General features: G+C 44.7%; 1 protein-coding gene across 1 annotated transcript; it reads left to right on the forward strand.

Moving 5' to 3' along the window:
- Positions 1 to 3,974: 3,974 nt before the first annotated feature.
- GCNT3 (glucosaminyl (N-acetyl) transferase 3, mucin type) lies at positions 3,975 to 7,702 on the forward strand. Its single transcript, XM_004374617.2, has 2 exons — positions 3,975 to 4,054; positions 5,639 to 7,702. The coding sequence occupies exon 2, from the start codon at positions 5,693 to 5,695 to the stop codon at positions 7,013 to 7,015; it is 1,323 nt and encodes a 440-aa protein (XP_004374674.1). The 5' UTR covers positions 3,975 to 4,054; positions 5,639 to 5,692; the 3' UTR covers positions 7,016 to 7,702.
- The last annotated feature ends 7,532 nt before the right edge of the window (positions 7,703 to 15,234 follow it).

Below are 15,234 nucleotides of genomic sequence, written 5' to 3' on the forward strand. Positions count from 1 at the left end.
GGACTGTGATGGTTAAGATTGTGTGTCAACTTGGCTGGGCCATGATTCTCAGTGTTTTAATGTAATCACTCCCATGATTGAATATACTGTGAATAGCCAATCAGATGAAAGGGAGTCTCCTTGGAGGTGTGGCCCACATCTGCATATAAGCAGACGTTCTGGCTTTTTGCTCTCTGGATCCTGCGGCTGCTTCCTGTCGTCTCATCTCCCGTTCTTGGGACTTGAGCTGTAAACTTATCTGCCGAACCCGGGATTGGTCGATCTGCAAAGCCTGTGAGCAAGAGCCCTGCTCTCTGCCCTGCTGATCTTAGGCTTGCCAGCTTCTGCAGCTGTGTGACTTGGGGAGGCCTCTACCCTGATCCACAGACTTGGGAGGTTCTAGCCTCTACAATCACATGAGCTGTTTCCTTGATATAATCTCTCTCTATATATATATTTATACACTTTACTGGTTTTGCTTCTCTAGAGAACCCAGCCTAAGACACTGTCCAAGGGGGGGTGGTGGGATCTAAGGAAATGAAGCCTACTGTACAATTTAACAAATGATCAGCCTTGGGAACTTTAGTAGAAAGGAAGAGCAAATGGGATTATTTCACCTGAGAAGAGCACCTTCCTTGCTATTTGTAAACGTTTCTTCTGTATTCAATAAATACTTACTAAATTCTCTGTGTGTGTTTTCCCCTAAATCGTCTTTCTCTGCCTCTCCAGATCATCCGGGCCAGGAGGGCTGTCCAGGAGGAGGGAGTTTTGGGTGGTTAAAGGGTGTCGAGCCCCAAGAAGGGACTGGAGAGTGTCTCTGCCACTCAGCAAACGCAGCTGAACTTGAGCTTCATTTTATAACCCTAACTGGAAACAAAATTGATTGTATTGGGTCTTGTAATCATTTTTCTGTGGCCAGAGAGCACAATCCCATTGTTGCCAAGAGCCCACTGTCATGGAATACAAGATCAGGGCTCGAACCTTCCCCCATTCCTCATCTTCCTTAGTCCTTAAGGTCACTTTCAAACCCCAGTTCCAGTCTATCCAGTAACACATTAATTTGGTTTTTACATGTTCATCTGTTCTTACTTCCTGCTCTCTGAGTCAGTCTCTCTTTGCTGTTCACTGGAACTGCCTTTGCTACAATGAACCAGCCCACACGCAACCTTTCTTTTCTGGGCAGCTTGGAGGTTCTATTAATACCTACTGTGTTAGATGCTAAGAGGATACAGAGGCAGAGAACGTGACCACAAGGGGCCTCCAGTCTAATGAGGGGGCAAAGCTGACACAAGAGGCAAGCACCATCATAACAAAACAAGGAAAAAGGTACAGTCACCAATTTGTGAATTCGGCTTAAAATGGGGATCACCCTGCTGCCTGGGCCCTCCTCTGACCTTGTGGTTGAAGTTATAAGGGCCCCTCGGCCCCTATCAAGGTTAACGCTAAACCCTACTGGCCTTTTCCAGACCCACCCTGATGGCCCTGGCTTAGTTTCTCTGTTCCCCGCCTCCAGAACTCCTAGGTCCCCCACAAACGTATGAGGATTTATAATTGAAAACTCGGGATGCAGGCAAAGCTACTTGCCCCAGTAGGCAGCTAAACTCGCCATGAGGAGAAAAGGAGTTAGGGGTCTGCTGGGAAGAGTCGGATGTTTCAAAACCAGACTGTGCTGGACTTCCTGGTACGTACTAAGCAGTTTAAACTCGCTTTTATTTTGGACACTTGAGGGCGGTGAGTGTCATCGTTTTAGTACTTACCTGTAGCCCACTGCTGTCAAGTCAATTCCAACTCATAGTGACCCTATAGGACAGAGTAGAACTGCCCCATAGGGTTTCCAAAGAGCACCTGGTGGATTTGAACTGCCAACCTTTTGGTTAGCAGCCAAGCTCTTATACACTGCGCCAGCAACTAATTGTCTCGTGTAGTTCTGGACTCCTGGATAAAGTTGCCTCCAGGATCTTCTTGCTCTGCCTTTGGGCCTCAGCACAGGTAACTAGAGTCTAGCAAAAGGCCTCATTCTCTGGGCCTGGGCTCCTGCTGTGGTGGCTGCCTAGTGTCCCAGAACTCTGGGACTGGCCCCTTCCTCCCTCTTTCCAGCACCCCATCTCCTCTTCAGAGCCCACATGGAGTGCAGCGTGTGGACCCTGTGGCCGTCCTTCTGAAGGCCCGCCTGATCTCTGCAAGTTGCCTGGCTGCAGACTTTGTGTGCCCTCTCCAGCCATTCTGTTCTCTCTCCTGCACCCCCTATGGCCAGCTGCACCTCATCCTTGGTCTGGTTCTCTCTAAGATGCTGACAGTGACCACTTACAAGGGGCCTCTTTCAAGAACACAGAGAAGATGGACACTTCTGGGTCCTTTCCCCGGTTCTGCCCATGCCCACTGTGGTTAGCCCTGTTATGACTGACCACATCACAAACATCAACACTTCTGTTTGGTCCAGAGCTCGGGAATGCCGTTTGTACCCTCCTTGAGTTATTCTGTAACGTGGGCCTTTGTGGGTTGGCACTGGTGCCTGCGTAACAATAACCTCATCGGAGGACTGCAAGACGACATTGACCGATCTCCATCATCACCATCTCGTCTTCAGATCAATTCTACCCTTGGGCTTTGTAACGCTGGAGGTGGGAACCTGCAAACCGCGTTTCTACTCCGCCAGCTGCTCCCTTTTGGGCTCTGCCAATAGGGGGCAATGGAGGGGGACTGTGAGGCTGGAGGCGGGACTTCCTGTTTACTTCCTCTTTGCTCTCTACCTACTTCCTGCTTCTGAGCATCACCATGTCGACGGTTATTTACCTCCTGGTGCCTGTTCCATTATGTAGCATCACTGAATACACTTTACAGTAGCAGTTTTTGCAACACTTGCACGAACAGCCTCATCTCCCCGGCAGAGACCCCAGCACCACCCACCTTTCGAGAGGGCTGGATCTCCGCCCAGGAGGTTATCTCTAAGCTTAGAGACCCCCGCACCAGCTGAGCAGTGCCCCCTCCTCAGAGGTCTGAGTTTCAGTTTGGGGGTTCTCGCTACCCAAATTCTATATTTATTAATTCCCAAGTCCTCCAGCCTAGGGGAGGTAGCTACTTCCAGCAATTGCTACTCCCTAGTGTCTTTTCTTTTTCCTTCTCAGTTACCTACTTAACAACTTGGTACCTGGTTACATTCTTTACATTAAATTATCTCTTTATATAAAAATATATTATTTGGGGGGAGGGGAAGGGACTGGGGAGCAAACAGTGGCAAACTGTACCAGAAGCATTCAAGAAGGCATTTTCCACACTGTATTGTCAAAGCCATCCTCTGTATCATCCTTTCTTTAAACTGCCAAGAATCCTAACCTCACAGACATTCATGAGGAATATCTGCAATCTGGAACTCTGTGGGTATTTCTACAACCTACAGATTATTAACAGTCATTTAAGATCAGGCAAATGGATTTTTTCCATCAGTGCCACTTGATGAAAGAACTCTGGTTTGCACGGACTTGTTTTTTTAAAAAGAAAAAAAAATCCGAGGAAGGTATTTTTATTGCTCCTGTTTCAGGTAAGATAAGAGGAGTGACATTTGGGCTCCAGGCCACAGGAAGGCAAGGGCAGGGGGCATAGCTGTGTGCGTCTGCACTTCTTTGTTTTAAGTTCTTGTTGAGCAGTGACGGGTTTTTAATGAATGGTTTTGTGACAGGAGAGCATGGATACAAACTGACTTGTTCTGACTGAAAGACCTGCTTGGCTTCTCAGATATCGCTAGTATTTTGTTTCCTGCCTCACTTACCTTCCCAGATGACTTGTACTTGAGACTATGCTCCTGAATGACTTATGTGAGCTTGCTGTCCTATGCGAGGGCAGGAACCACAAAAGGAAAGTGATAAAGCGACTTGCTACTTTGCAGAGAATAAAGAGGAACTCAGGACAGTTGCTTGAACGTCTTGTGATCATCAGAAAATATATTTTGGAGGGTTTAGAAGAAGACCAGCAGAAACGTGTACACATTTGCTTCCATGAAACCCAACCAGTCTTCCCTTGGAAGCAAATTCATGCTCTGGCAAGAGAGCTTCCCTAATCAGAAAAGAAGCTATTAAAGGTGAGCATTGTCTTTGTTTTACATTTTTCTTCCTCTCAGAGTCCCATAAAAGTTATTACCAAATAGGATACAATCTTATTCAGAGCTTCTAAAGAGGATACAAGGGGGAAAGATGTTGCTGGAAGAGTGTGTTTCGTTTTGTTTCTCTCCTTTTAGGGATTTTTTTCCCCTATAATATCCAATTTCCTTTGATGGTACCCAGTACCTTGAATTGTATTTGAAAGGTAGCTGTGGCTTGGTGGAACGAGTATTAGGCTTGAGGACAAAAAAAAAAAAAAAAAAAAAAAAACCTGGGGAAAGGGGAATTGGGAGGGAGTACCAAATCTGCTTCTTATAATGTGTGTAATATTTACCAAGTTATTTAGCTTCTCTTTTTCTATCTGTAAAAGAGGTCTAATAATACTGTGTTTCAGGTTGGTTGTAAGGATTAAATGAGGCAATGTAAAGAAATCTTTCTGGCCTATAGATGGCACTCATTAAATATTGTATAAGCATGGCTATGTGTGTCTGTATGTAGATACATTTTAACCTTGGATAAACTGAAGAATTGTCTACATGAAGTATTGTTGTTAGGTGCTGTCAAGTTGATTTCGACTCATAGTGACCCCATGTAACTGAGTAGAACTGCCCTATAGGGTTTTCTGGGCTGTAATCTCTATGAGAGCAGGTTGCTAGGTCTTTTTCCCTTGGAGCTGCTAAAACCAAACCAAACCAAACCTATTGCTGTCTAGTTGATTCCAACACATAGCAACCCTGCAGGACAGAGTATAGCTGCCCCACAGGGTTTCCAAGGAGCGGCTGGTGGATTCAAACTGTAGACCTTTTGATTAGCAGTTGAGCTTTTAACCACTGCGCCACCAGGGCTCCTGGAGCTGCTGGGTAGGTTCCAACTGCCAACCTTTTGGTTAGCAGCCAAGTGCTTAACCCTGTGCCACTAGGGCTCCTTACATGAATAATTACAATGCATTTTTCAAAATTATTGTAGCCAACTTTTTCTATTTCTTTAAGAACATCTTTTTAAAAGAGTGGCTAGATATCACATCTGACCGATGAATTATGTACAGTGATAAGCATTCTAATATATAAATTCAGCAGTTTATATATTGTTTGGCAAGAGCAAGAAATGTACTTTTTCTTTTAAAAAAGGACTTCAGATTTCTAGACCTGACAGAGAATGTCTGCATTTCATGGATTATCTATCCAGACCTACCATAAATTCTAGGTTGAAGATAAGAGCTTCGTAATAAAAAGAGGGTGGTGGGGGCTGGGAGGAAGAATGACGAATGAAAGGCAGGGACTTCCTCTTACTAATTGTCCTCTATCTCAGAAGGGGCTCAGTGCTACTTCCCCGTCTCTTCCGGAGAAGAGGTGGAGCCGGATCCCAGCATGGTCAGCTAGTTTATAGGATCAGATTCCAGACCTTGATGAGCAAGCCAGCTATAAGAGGCTCCTAGGCGGGTTTTTACTGAGGATATTTGTCTAGAGGAGAAACACATTTTTGCCATCCATTTGGAATTGAACTTGATGTGCCTGTGACTACGTTCAGGTTTAGTTTGTAATTGAAAGCATTTTGTTCTGTCCAAGGATTCCATCCTCCTCCTCCTTCCCTGTGCCTAGACTCTGCCTGGTCTCCATTGGATGAAGATGTTATGGTGGAAGAAGAAGCTCTGCCAGCAACGTTACCTCTGGGCCCTGGGCTGCTATATGCTGCTGGCCTTTATTGCTCTGAGACTTTCTCTCAGATTGAAGTGTGACTTTGAGCACCTGGATCTGGAGTCCAGGGACTTTCAAAGCCGGCGCTGTAGGGATATCTTGTACAAGTCCCTGAAGCTGCCCGCAAAGAAGTCCATCAACTGTTCCGGGGTCACTCGAGGGAACCAGGAAGCAGTGATTCAGGCTCTCCTAAGCAACCTGGAGACCAAGAACAAGAGGGAGCCTTTCACAGACACCCACTACCTCAACCTGACCAGGAACTGTGAGCACTTTAAGGCCCAGAGGAAGTTCATAGACTTCCCACTGAGCAAACAAGAGTTAGACTTCCCCATCGCATACTCTATGGTGGTCCATGAGAAGATTGAAAATTTTGAGAGGCTGCTGCGAGCTGTGTATGTCCCACAGAACATATACTGTGTCCACGTGGATGAGAAGTCCCCAGAAACTTTCAAAGAGGCAGTCAAGGCAATTATTTCATGCTTCCCAAATGTCTTCATGGCCAGTAAGCTGGTTCGGGTGGTTTATGCATCTTGGTCCAGGGTGCAGGCTGACCTGAACTGCATGGAAGACTTGCTCCAGAGCCCCGTGCCATGGAAATACTTCCTGAATACATGTGGGACAGACTTTCCTATAAAGACAAATGCTGAGATGGTCCAGGCTCTAAAGATGCTGAATGGGAAGAACAGTATGGAGTCAGAGATACCTACTGAGTACAAAAAAAACCGCTGGAAGTATCATTATGAGATGACAGACACACTGCACGTAACAAGCCAGAAGAAGGGCCCTCCCCCTGATAATTTACCTATGTTCACAGGGAATGCCTATATTGTGGCTTCTCGAGACTTCATCCAACATGTTTTAGAGAATCCCAAATCCCAAAAACTGATTGAATGGGTAAAAGACACCTATAGCCCCGATGAACACCTCTGGGCCACACTTCAGCGTGCACCATGGATGCCTGGCTCTGTTCCCAACCACCGCAAGTATGACATCTCGGACTTGGCTGCCATTGCTAGGCTAGTCAAGTGGCAGGGCCATGAGGGAGACATAAGCGCGGGGGCCCCTTATCCACCTTGCACTGGAATCCACCAGCGGGCTGTTTGTATTTATGGGGCTGGAGACCTGCACTGGTTGCTTCAGAACCATCACCTGCTGGCCAACAAGTTTGACCCGAAAGTGGATGACAATGCCCTCCAGTGCTTAGAAGAGTACTTACGCTATAAGGCCATCTACGGGACTGAACTCTGAGACACACTCTGGGAGAATTTGCTACCTGTGGATCATGTGCAAACATGCTCAGAGCTTGCTGGGACAATGTGGGGGTGGGAGGCCAGGGCTCTGGAATCTCTGGGGTGCCCTAGGGTAAGAGTGCTGCTAGTGGAGTAAGTAGACCTGACAAGTACTCTCTCCTCCCCATCCCAATAGCTCCTCCACTGGCTTCCATCACAGAGTGGGAATGAGAACCACAGTTACGCCGGGGAGTGAGGGAGGGAAATGTGGCAAGGGACCCTGGAGTTTGGATGGATGCACGATGTCAGCTTTTCCACTCTATAGAGATGCCATGCCTAATAATGCTAGGCTTGGTGGGGAGAGGAGGGTGCTTCACTAAGGAAGGAGAATATCAAAAGATACATTTGATGGAAGGGGAGCCCTCCCTTTTGTACTATCAACTTAAATAGCTCTGGATTCAAAGCCTTACCTCTACTTCTTGTCAGTAAGCCAAGAGTAAGATAAATAAATTTACAAAAATAGAGAAGAAAATGTGTGAGGTATTTTTCTCATAACTATCAGTGACGTATCCCTGATGGATGGCAAGAGAATCGCCATTATTCAGAAATGGCACTGGCCAGGCTGAATGAATAGCAAATTCCAAAGAATTGAGAGAGACAGAAGTGGATGCTTTTATTATTGAGAGTGCTCCTCATTTTGTTTACATGGCTGGATTTGTGTCTTTTGTAGGGGAAATGGCAAAGTGACTTAATCAGTTCGACTACCTGTATCCTTATGGGAAAACTACAGCACTAATTTGGCCTGCTTCACAGCTAAAGCTTAAACTTCCATAACAAAGATAATAGCCATTTGGGTAGGGTCTCCATATAATTTATTGTCCAAACTAGAATACATTTTGGTGGCCGGGGAGGGGGCTGCACTATTAATAATTATACTGGGAAATAAGGATAGACTGGGACTGTCTAGCTAAACCACGATGGCTGGATACTCCACATTTGGACTTTCATTTCGGTATGTGAATGGGAGGGTCACTGTTTGCTGGTTTGCGGGTTATACCTTTTATTGCAGGGAGGCAATAATGTGTGTGTGTGTGTAGTTGGTTGGTGTGTGTGTTGGGGTGTATGTATGGTGTGTGTTGTGTGTGTGTGTGGCTGATGTATGTGTGTGATTGATATGTGTGTGGTTGTTGTATGGGGTGTGGGTTTTCTTCAATGTTACTCAATGAAACAAATTTCTAAAGCTCCAGAGATAATTGACAGGCATTTGGAAGACAATCAGCTACTAGTCTTACTCTTCTATGATGGGCAAGGGATACTATGTAAAAATATAAAAATATCTAGTATAGCTGATCTTCATACAATATGCTCTGTAACAGTGATTTATATGTAAATTTATTTGTGTAATTTGAATGAACTTCCCATTAACATGTCATGATGTCACTAATGCTTCATTTCTGACTGTGATTCAATTAATCATGTTCTCTCTCACTTTGGGTTGAATTTTCTCTGCAAGGCATGTACTCTGACACAGTCGTCGCTGTGCCTGACACAGCTGGTGATTGCTTTTGCAAGTCTGTGTCCTTTGTTAATGGGTATCACCACCACCAACTTCCCTGCACTGTAACAGCGAGTCCTTTCCTTCTCGCCCCTGGCCCCACCATGGAGATGGCTGACGGGATAGTCCTCTGCTCAGCGGAAGTGCCCCGTAAGGTCTTTTCCCAGCAGTGGTGATTATGGACCCGCCCCTACTGGCGGGTGTGACTACCCAGGGCGGGCCTCTGAGGATCCTCAAGGGGGCGCACTGCGAGGTGGGAAGTGGGCAATAAGAGCTTTCCCTCAGGGCACACGCTTGAGACAAGAACCTGGGTCTTTAACCTCGTTGTCAACTTGAGAAATAAGTTAAAATTTTTCATATAAATAACAAGGTTAAAATATGAACTTGTCATTTTTCGGGGAGGGAGTTGCTGGAATTCTCCAAGCACTAAAATTTTCTCTAGAAATATATTCAGGTGAATAGAAAGTGCTCTTTCTTTAACAGCGTCTCAGAAGGGTTGAATTTCTCCTGCATTTGTATAATATGTTTTAGATATCATACAATTAAACCAACACATCTGTTGATGAGTTTTATGGATTTTCAACCTTTCTCTGGAAAGGAAAAATCTTATGAATGAATCAAGGAATAGCTATGTTTGTACTGAGCCGTGGTGGTGCAGTGTTTAAGTGATATGGCTGCTAACCTAAAGGTCAGCAGTTCGAATCCACCAGCCACTCCTTGGAAACCCAATGGGGCAGTTCTACTCTGTCCTATAGGGTCGCTGTGGGTCAGAATCGACTCTATGGCAAGGGGTTTGTTTTTTGTTCGTATCACCTTTTAAGTTTTGCATTTCCTCCATATTTTTGACTTGTGGACTACTGGTGAGCACTGTTTTTATTAACTACGTTTTTGTTGCACACTTAGCTTATTACAATCTTTGCTCTTCTCTTGGCCGAGTGAAACATTTTTTTAAGGAAAGGCAGTTGACAACCTTGTTTGGGAACAGATGGTGTACTTTAGTTGAGGACATCAAAGATTTGGATTAAAAATGGAAAAAATAATTAAATGCCTTGCCTGCCTTAAGTACATTAATTGAACCAAAGATCTGTTCTTACTTCTTCCATTTAGTCACAAAGATGAATAAGATATGGTTCCTGCCTCTATGAAACTTGAGTGTACCGACAAGCAATGAAATAACCCATCCATTTATCCCACAAATGTTAATTGAGTTCTACTATGTACCAGAGGGCCCTGGTGGTGCAGTGGTTGAACGTTCGGCTGCTAACCAAAAGGTCAGCAGTTTGAATCCATGAGCTGCTCCTTGGAAACCCTTGGAGTAGTTCTACTCCGTCCTATAGGGTCGCTGTGCTGACTCGAAGGCAACAGGTTTGGTTTTTTGGTATGTACCAGGAGTTGTACTATGTACATGGAGTCACTACGAGTCACCCAGCATTGACAACATGTACCAGGAATTGTTCTTGGCACTGGGGATACAGAAGTGAACAAAATAGGCAAATACCTCCACCAGACTATAAACAGATAAGTAATACATATGTATATTAGAAGGTGAAAAGGGCAAGAGAGAAAACAGAGGAAGTGATAGAGACTTCATGTGGTGGGGTGGAAAGGGAGGAGCTTGAAATTTTAGATTGGGTGGTTAAGGTGGCTCTCCAGGAAAAAGTGACTTTGAGTAAAGATCTGAAGATGAGGGACTGATCCATGCAGATAATGGGGGGAGAGCATTCTAGGCCAAGGTCCTGAAGCAGGAACACACGTGCCATGTCTGAGGAACAGCAAGGAAGGCAGTGTACATGGAGCAGAGAGGGAGGGGAAGAAGAGTTGCTAAGAGATGAGTACGGAGGAGGAGGGCATATTGTCAAGACCCTTTTAAGTCATCACATGAAATTTGTCTTCTCCTCTGAGTGAAATAGGAGGCCATCAGATGGTTTTGAGTAGAGGTGGGACATGATCTGATTAACATTTTAATAGGGTGACTCTAGCAGCTGCATTGAGAACAGACTGGTTGGGAGGCAAGTGTGGAAGCAAGGAGGTCAGTTAAGAGGCTACAGCAATAATCCAGGCACGGTGCAATAGTGACTTGGACCAGGATAGCAGCCAAAGAAATGGTGAAAGTGTCATATTCTGGAATATTTTGCAGGTTTAGTTGAGGATTTGCTAACAGATCAAATTTGTTTGTAAGAGATGTGGAAGAGTCAAGAATGACTCCAAGAGTTTTGTACTGATCAGTTGGAAGGATAGAGGTGCCAATTACCCAAGATGGGGAAGTCTGTGAAGCAGTGGACTCCTAGGGGGAAATCAAGAGTTTGATTTTGAACATATAAAATTGGAGATTCCTATTAGAGAGCCTGGTGGCATAGTGGTTAAGTGCTAAGGCTGCTAACCAAAAGGTCGGCAGTTCGAATCCACCAGATGCTGCTTGGAAACTCTATGTGGCAGTTCTACTCTGTCCTATAGGGTCACTATGAGTTGGAATCAACTCAACAGCAGTGGGTTTTTTTTTTGTTTTTTTTTAAATCAGAGAGCCAAGTACGGATGTTGAAGAGACGGACATGTACAGGAGTTTGAGTTCAGGAGAAAGGTCTGGTCTGGAGACTCTTATGTTACGTTCATTAGTTTATGGATTGTATAAAGCCATGAGATTAGATGAGATCCCCAAAGGAGGGAATGTTAATAGAAAAAAGGTCCCCAGATGAGTTCTGGTGCTCTTCAAAATGAAGAGGCCAGGGAGATAAGGAGAAACCAGAAAGTTGAAAAGGAGCAGTTAATGTGGTAGAGGGGATTAGCAGTGGTGTTTCAGTGATAGAATGCTCACCTTCCATGTGGGAGACTTGGGTTTGATTCACAGCCAATGCACCTCATGCTCAGTCACCACCCTTTCGCCAGTGGAGGCTTGCGTGCTGCTATGATGCTGAACAGGTTTCAGTAAAGCTTCCAGACTACAACTGACTGGGAAGAAACGCCTGGTGATCTACTTCTGAAAACCAGCCACCGAAAACCCTACGGATCAGAACGGTCTGATTCCAGAAGCACTTCACTTCTGTGTGCTGGAGGTCACCATGAGTTGGGGGCGGACTAGACATAGCCAACAACCACGTGGTAGAAGGAAGACTGGGGGTGTGTGGTGTTCTGGAATCTAACAGGAGAAAGTGTTTCAGGAAAGAGGGAGTTGATGACCATGTCAAAAGCTGCTGAGAATCACGTAAGACAAAGATGGATTCAACAGCGTGGAGATGACCTTGATATCCGATCAGTGAGTGTAGAGGTGAGACCCTCATTGGAGGTGGTTCAAAAAGGAATGTGATAACAAAACTGGATTTAGTGAGTATAGATGAGTATTTTGAATTTTGCTTTAAGCCAGAAGAAGGATAAAAATAGCACAGTAACTGCAGGTTAAGCAAAGGTTGTCTTAAAAATTGGAAAAGTGATAGTATGCTTGTATGTTGATGGGAAAGATCCACTCAAGAGGAAAAGTCAATGTAGGTATGAAATGGGAGACTTGTCAGAGTGACATCCTGGAGAAGAAGAGGTGGGGGTGATTACTTAGCGCACAGGATGAAGGATACACCTTTGATGGAAGCACGAACCGGTCACCTGTAGTAACAGGAGTGAAGGCAGAGTGGATGGGCTCAGATGTAGGTAGACGGGTGGATGTGGTGGTGTGAGTTTGTGGATGTTCCCACTCTTTCTCTTTTTTAACTAACATTTTATCTGAGGTATAAACACATACAGAAAAGTGAAAAAGTCCCAAATATACAGGTTGATATTTTTTACTAACTGGACACATCTGTGTAACTGGAATCCAGATCAAGAACGTTGCCAGCACCCAGAGCACCCCTTGTCCCCCTTTTCAGTAACTACCCAAGCCTCTGCAAAGAGAACCACTGCCCTGGCTTCTAACACCGCACGTTATTTTGCCTGTCTTTGAATTCTCCGTGTGGGTGTATGTGCATGTGTGCGTGTGTAAAGGGGGTGTTGGTATCATTTTGAACTCGTGTATTGTTTAAAACCATAATTTACATGCCATTATTGTTCTTTATACTCAAAATGCTCCATCTTTGGCTAGTATATTGGCTTCCTATGGCTCCTGTAACCAATTATCACAAATTTGATGGCTTCAAACAACAGAAACTTATTCTTCCAGTTCTGGAGGGCCGAAATCACCGTGTTGTGAGGCCACAATCCCTCTAGTGGCTCTAGGCGGGAATCTATCCCTTGCCTTGCCCGGCGTCAGGCGGCTGCCAGCATTCCTTGACTTTAGGCTACATCACTGCCGTCTCTGTCACCCTGGTCACATTGCTTTCTCCTCTTCTCTCTCCTGCTTCCTTCTTATAAGGATACATGCATTTAGGTTCCACCCTCATTACCTAGGACATCCCCCCGCCTCCTTCAAGATCCTTAGCTTAATCACATCTGCAAAAGTCTTTGCTATAGAAGGTAACAGATTCCAGGGCTTAGGTCCTGATACCTTTGGGGCCATTATTCAACCTCCTACGGCTAGTGAGTGTGCTTGAACGCTGGTTCATGAGTCTTTTTTTGGTTTGTTTTTTACTTTCCTGAATGATGTAAATCATTTATATATTAACCGTTGTTAAAATTACCAACATTTACATTGCTTGTTTTTTGCTGTAATTGGCCTCTATAAAAAGCAAGCAAACAAAACCAACCATCCGAAAGTGCCACCTGTTAATAAAGCAGGAAGACATCGGTCTGAGCAGATCGTAAGAACAGCAGGGCTTGGCAGGATGGAAACCGGTGTTCACTGGTTACCGCGGCTTTATTTTGAAGTTTTTTTGTTTTACTTAAGAATAACTGAAACGCGTGTACAAGGAAATGTAAGAAATCTTGCCTCTCACTCCTACTCCACCCTTAGTCTTGCTTTCTGAAAGTATTACCCAAAACCCAACCCACTGCCAGCGAGTCGATTCCGACTCATAGCGACCCTATAGGACAGAGTAGAACTGCCCCATAGGGTTTCTAAGGCTGTGATCTTTACAGAAGCGGACTGCCACATCTTTCACCTGCGAAGCGGCTGCTGGGTTGTTCGAACCGTCAACATTTTTATTAGCAGCTGAGCACTTTAACTCCTGCGCCATCAGGGCTCTTTGGTAAATACTACTATTACCAATAGTTTTGGGGGATATAATTGGTTATTTTCAATTACCTTGTTATTATATAATTTATTCTTATTGTGGGAAACTTGCAAGCTATAGCAAATATAAAGAAATCAAACCATATAGTCTGTCAATTCATAGAAAACGACTTTGGAACTCCTTGGTGTATTTCTTCACCTTTTCTTTTTTTTTTAGTAATATTTTATTGTGTTTTTGGTGAAAATTTACACAGCAAATTAGGTTCCCATTTGACAATTTCTACACAAATTGTTCAGTGACATTAGTTACATTTTCCACAATGTGTCATCATTCTCTTTAATTGCGTTCTGGTTGTTCCATTTCCAGCCCTCTAGTTTCCCTGCCCCCTTATCTTCTCATCTTTGCTTTAGAGTAATTGTTGACCTTTTGGTCTCATGTAAATTGTTTTTTTTTAATTTTGTTGTGCTTTAGGTGAAAGTTTATAGCTCAAGTTAGTTTGTTGTTCAAAAATTTACACACATATTGTTTTGTGACATGGGTAGCAGCCCCTGCAATGTGTCAGCACTCTCCCCCTTTCCACCCTGGGTTCCCCATGTCCACTCTTCTGCCTCTTAGTGCTCCCATACTTAGTAATAAAAGTTAATGGGAGGCAGAGCAAACCACTAAAGGCAGATTTACTCAACTGGGCGAGGCTGCCAGACTCCCTGTCCCTGTGCTGGCAATCTGGATAGTGCTTCCCGGCAGAGAGCTGGGGTGATTATAGGGCTTCCCTTGTTTGTTTCTCTTCTTGGGGACTATAGCCTGGGGACATTTGCTTCATGTATTTTGTCCACTTCCCTAGCTGTTGACAGCAGGAGGTTCAGTCCAATCCTGCTGGGACGGCTGGCTGGAAGCCGAAGTTTGGACAGGTGGCGGGTCTTCTTGGGGAAGAAGATGAGTAAGGCGAGGGAGAAGTGCGTAGAGCATGTGTGTCCAGCCCTTACACTGGCCAAAGGAGCAGTGCTCAAACAACCCTCCAGAAGTGGGGAGCACAATGCCACGTCTCTGCCCAGGGGCAAAAGAACCGGTTTTGAAGCCAGTTTCTTCGTGGAACAGAACTTTAGGAGGTTCATAGAATCAAAGAACGAGAGCTGGGATGTTCGAGAGAGAAGACTGTTGACAGTGTTTCCACACAATGCTCTCTTGAGCCAATCCCACTAAATCCTTTGCGGCACGTTGCCAAGTTCCTGTAGCTCTTCAAAGGTGAAATGCCTTGCCCTAAACCACATGCAGATTCTATGTATGTATGTACTAGGAAAAAAAAAATTATATTATTACTAAAGCATGAAAAAAATAGTTGAATGCATTTTCACCGAATTAGAGGCCATTTTGAGAATGGATTGACAAAATGAAGGTTACAGATTCATTCCGGAGAGTCCTGGAAAGTTTCACAAAGAAATGGCAAGTCGTTGTTCAGAACAGGTGAAGCCGAGTTACAATGAGACAGTCGTATGGGCCACGCACACCACGATATTAAGATAACTTGGGCAGAGAAAACAAACAGTAGTTCTAATAACAAGTCCCAAACAGAACATTTTAGGCCAGACACTGCAC

The sequence above is a fragment of the Trichechus manatus genome, unplaced genomic scaffold (genome assembly GCF_000243295.1).
Source record: "Trichechus manatus latirostris isolate Lorelei unplaced genomic scaffold, TriManLat1.0 scaffold00030, whole genome shotgun sequence".
Lineage (NCBI taxonomy): Eukaryota > Metazoa > Chordata > Mammalia > Sirenia > Trichechidae > Trichechus > Trichechus manatus.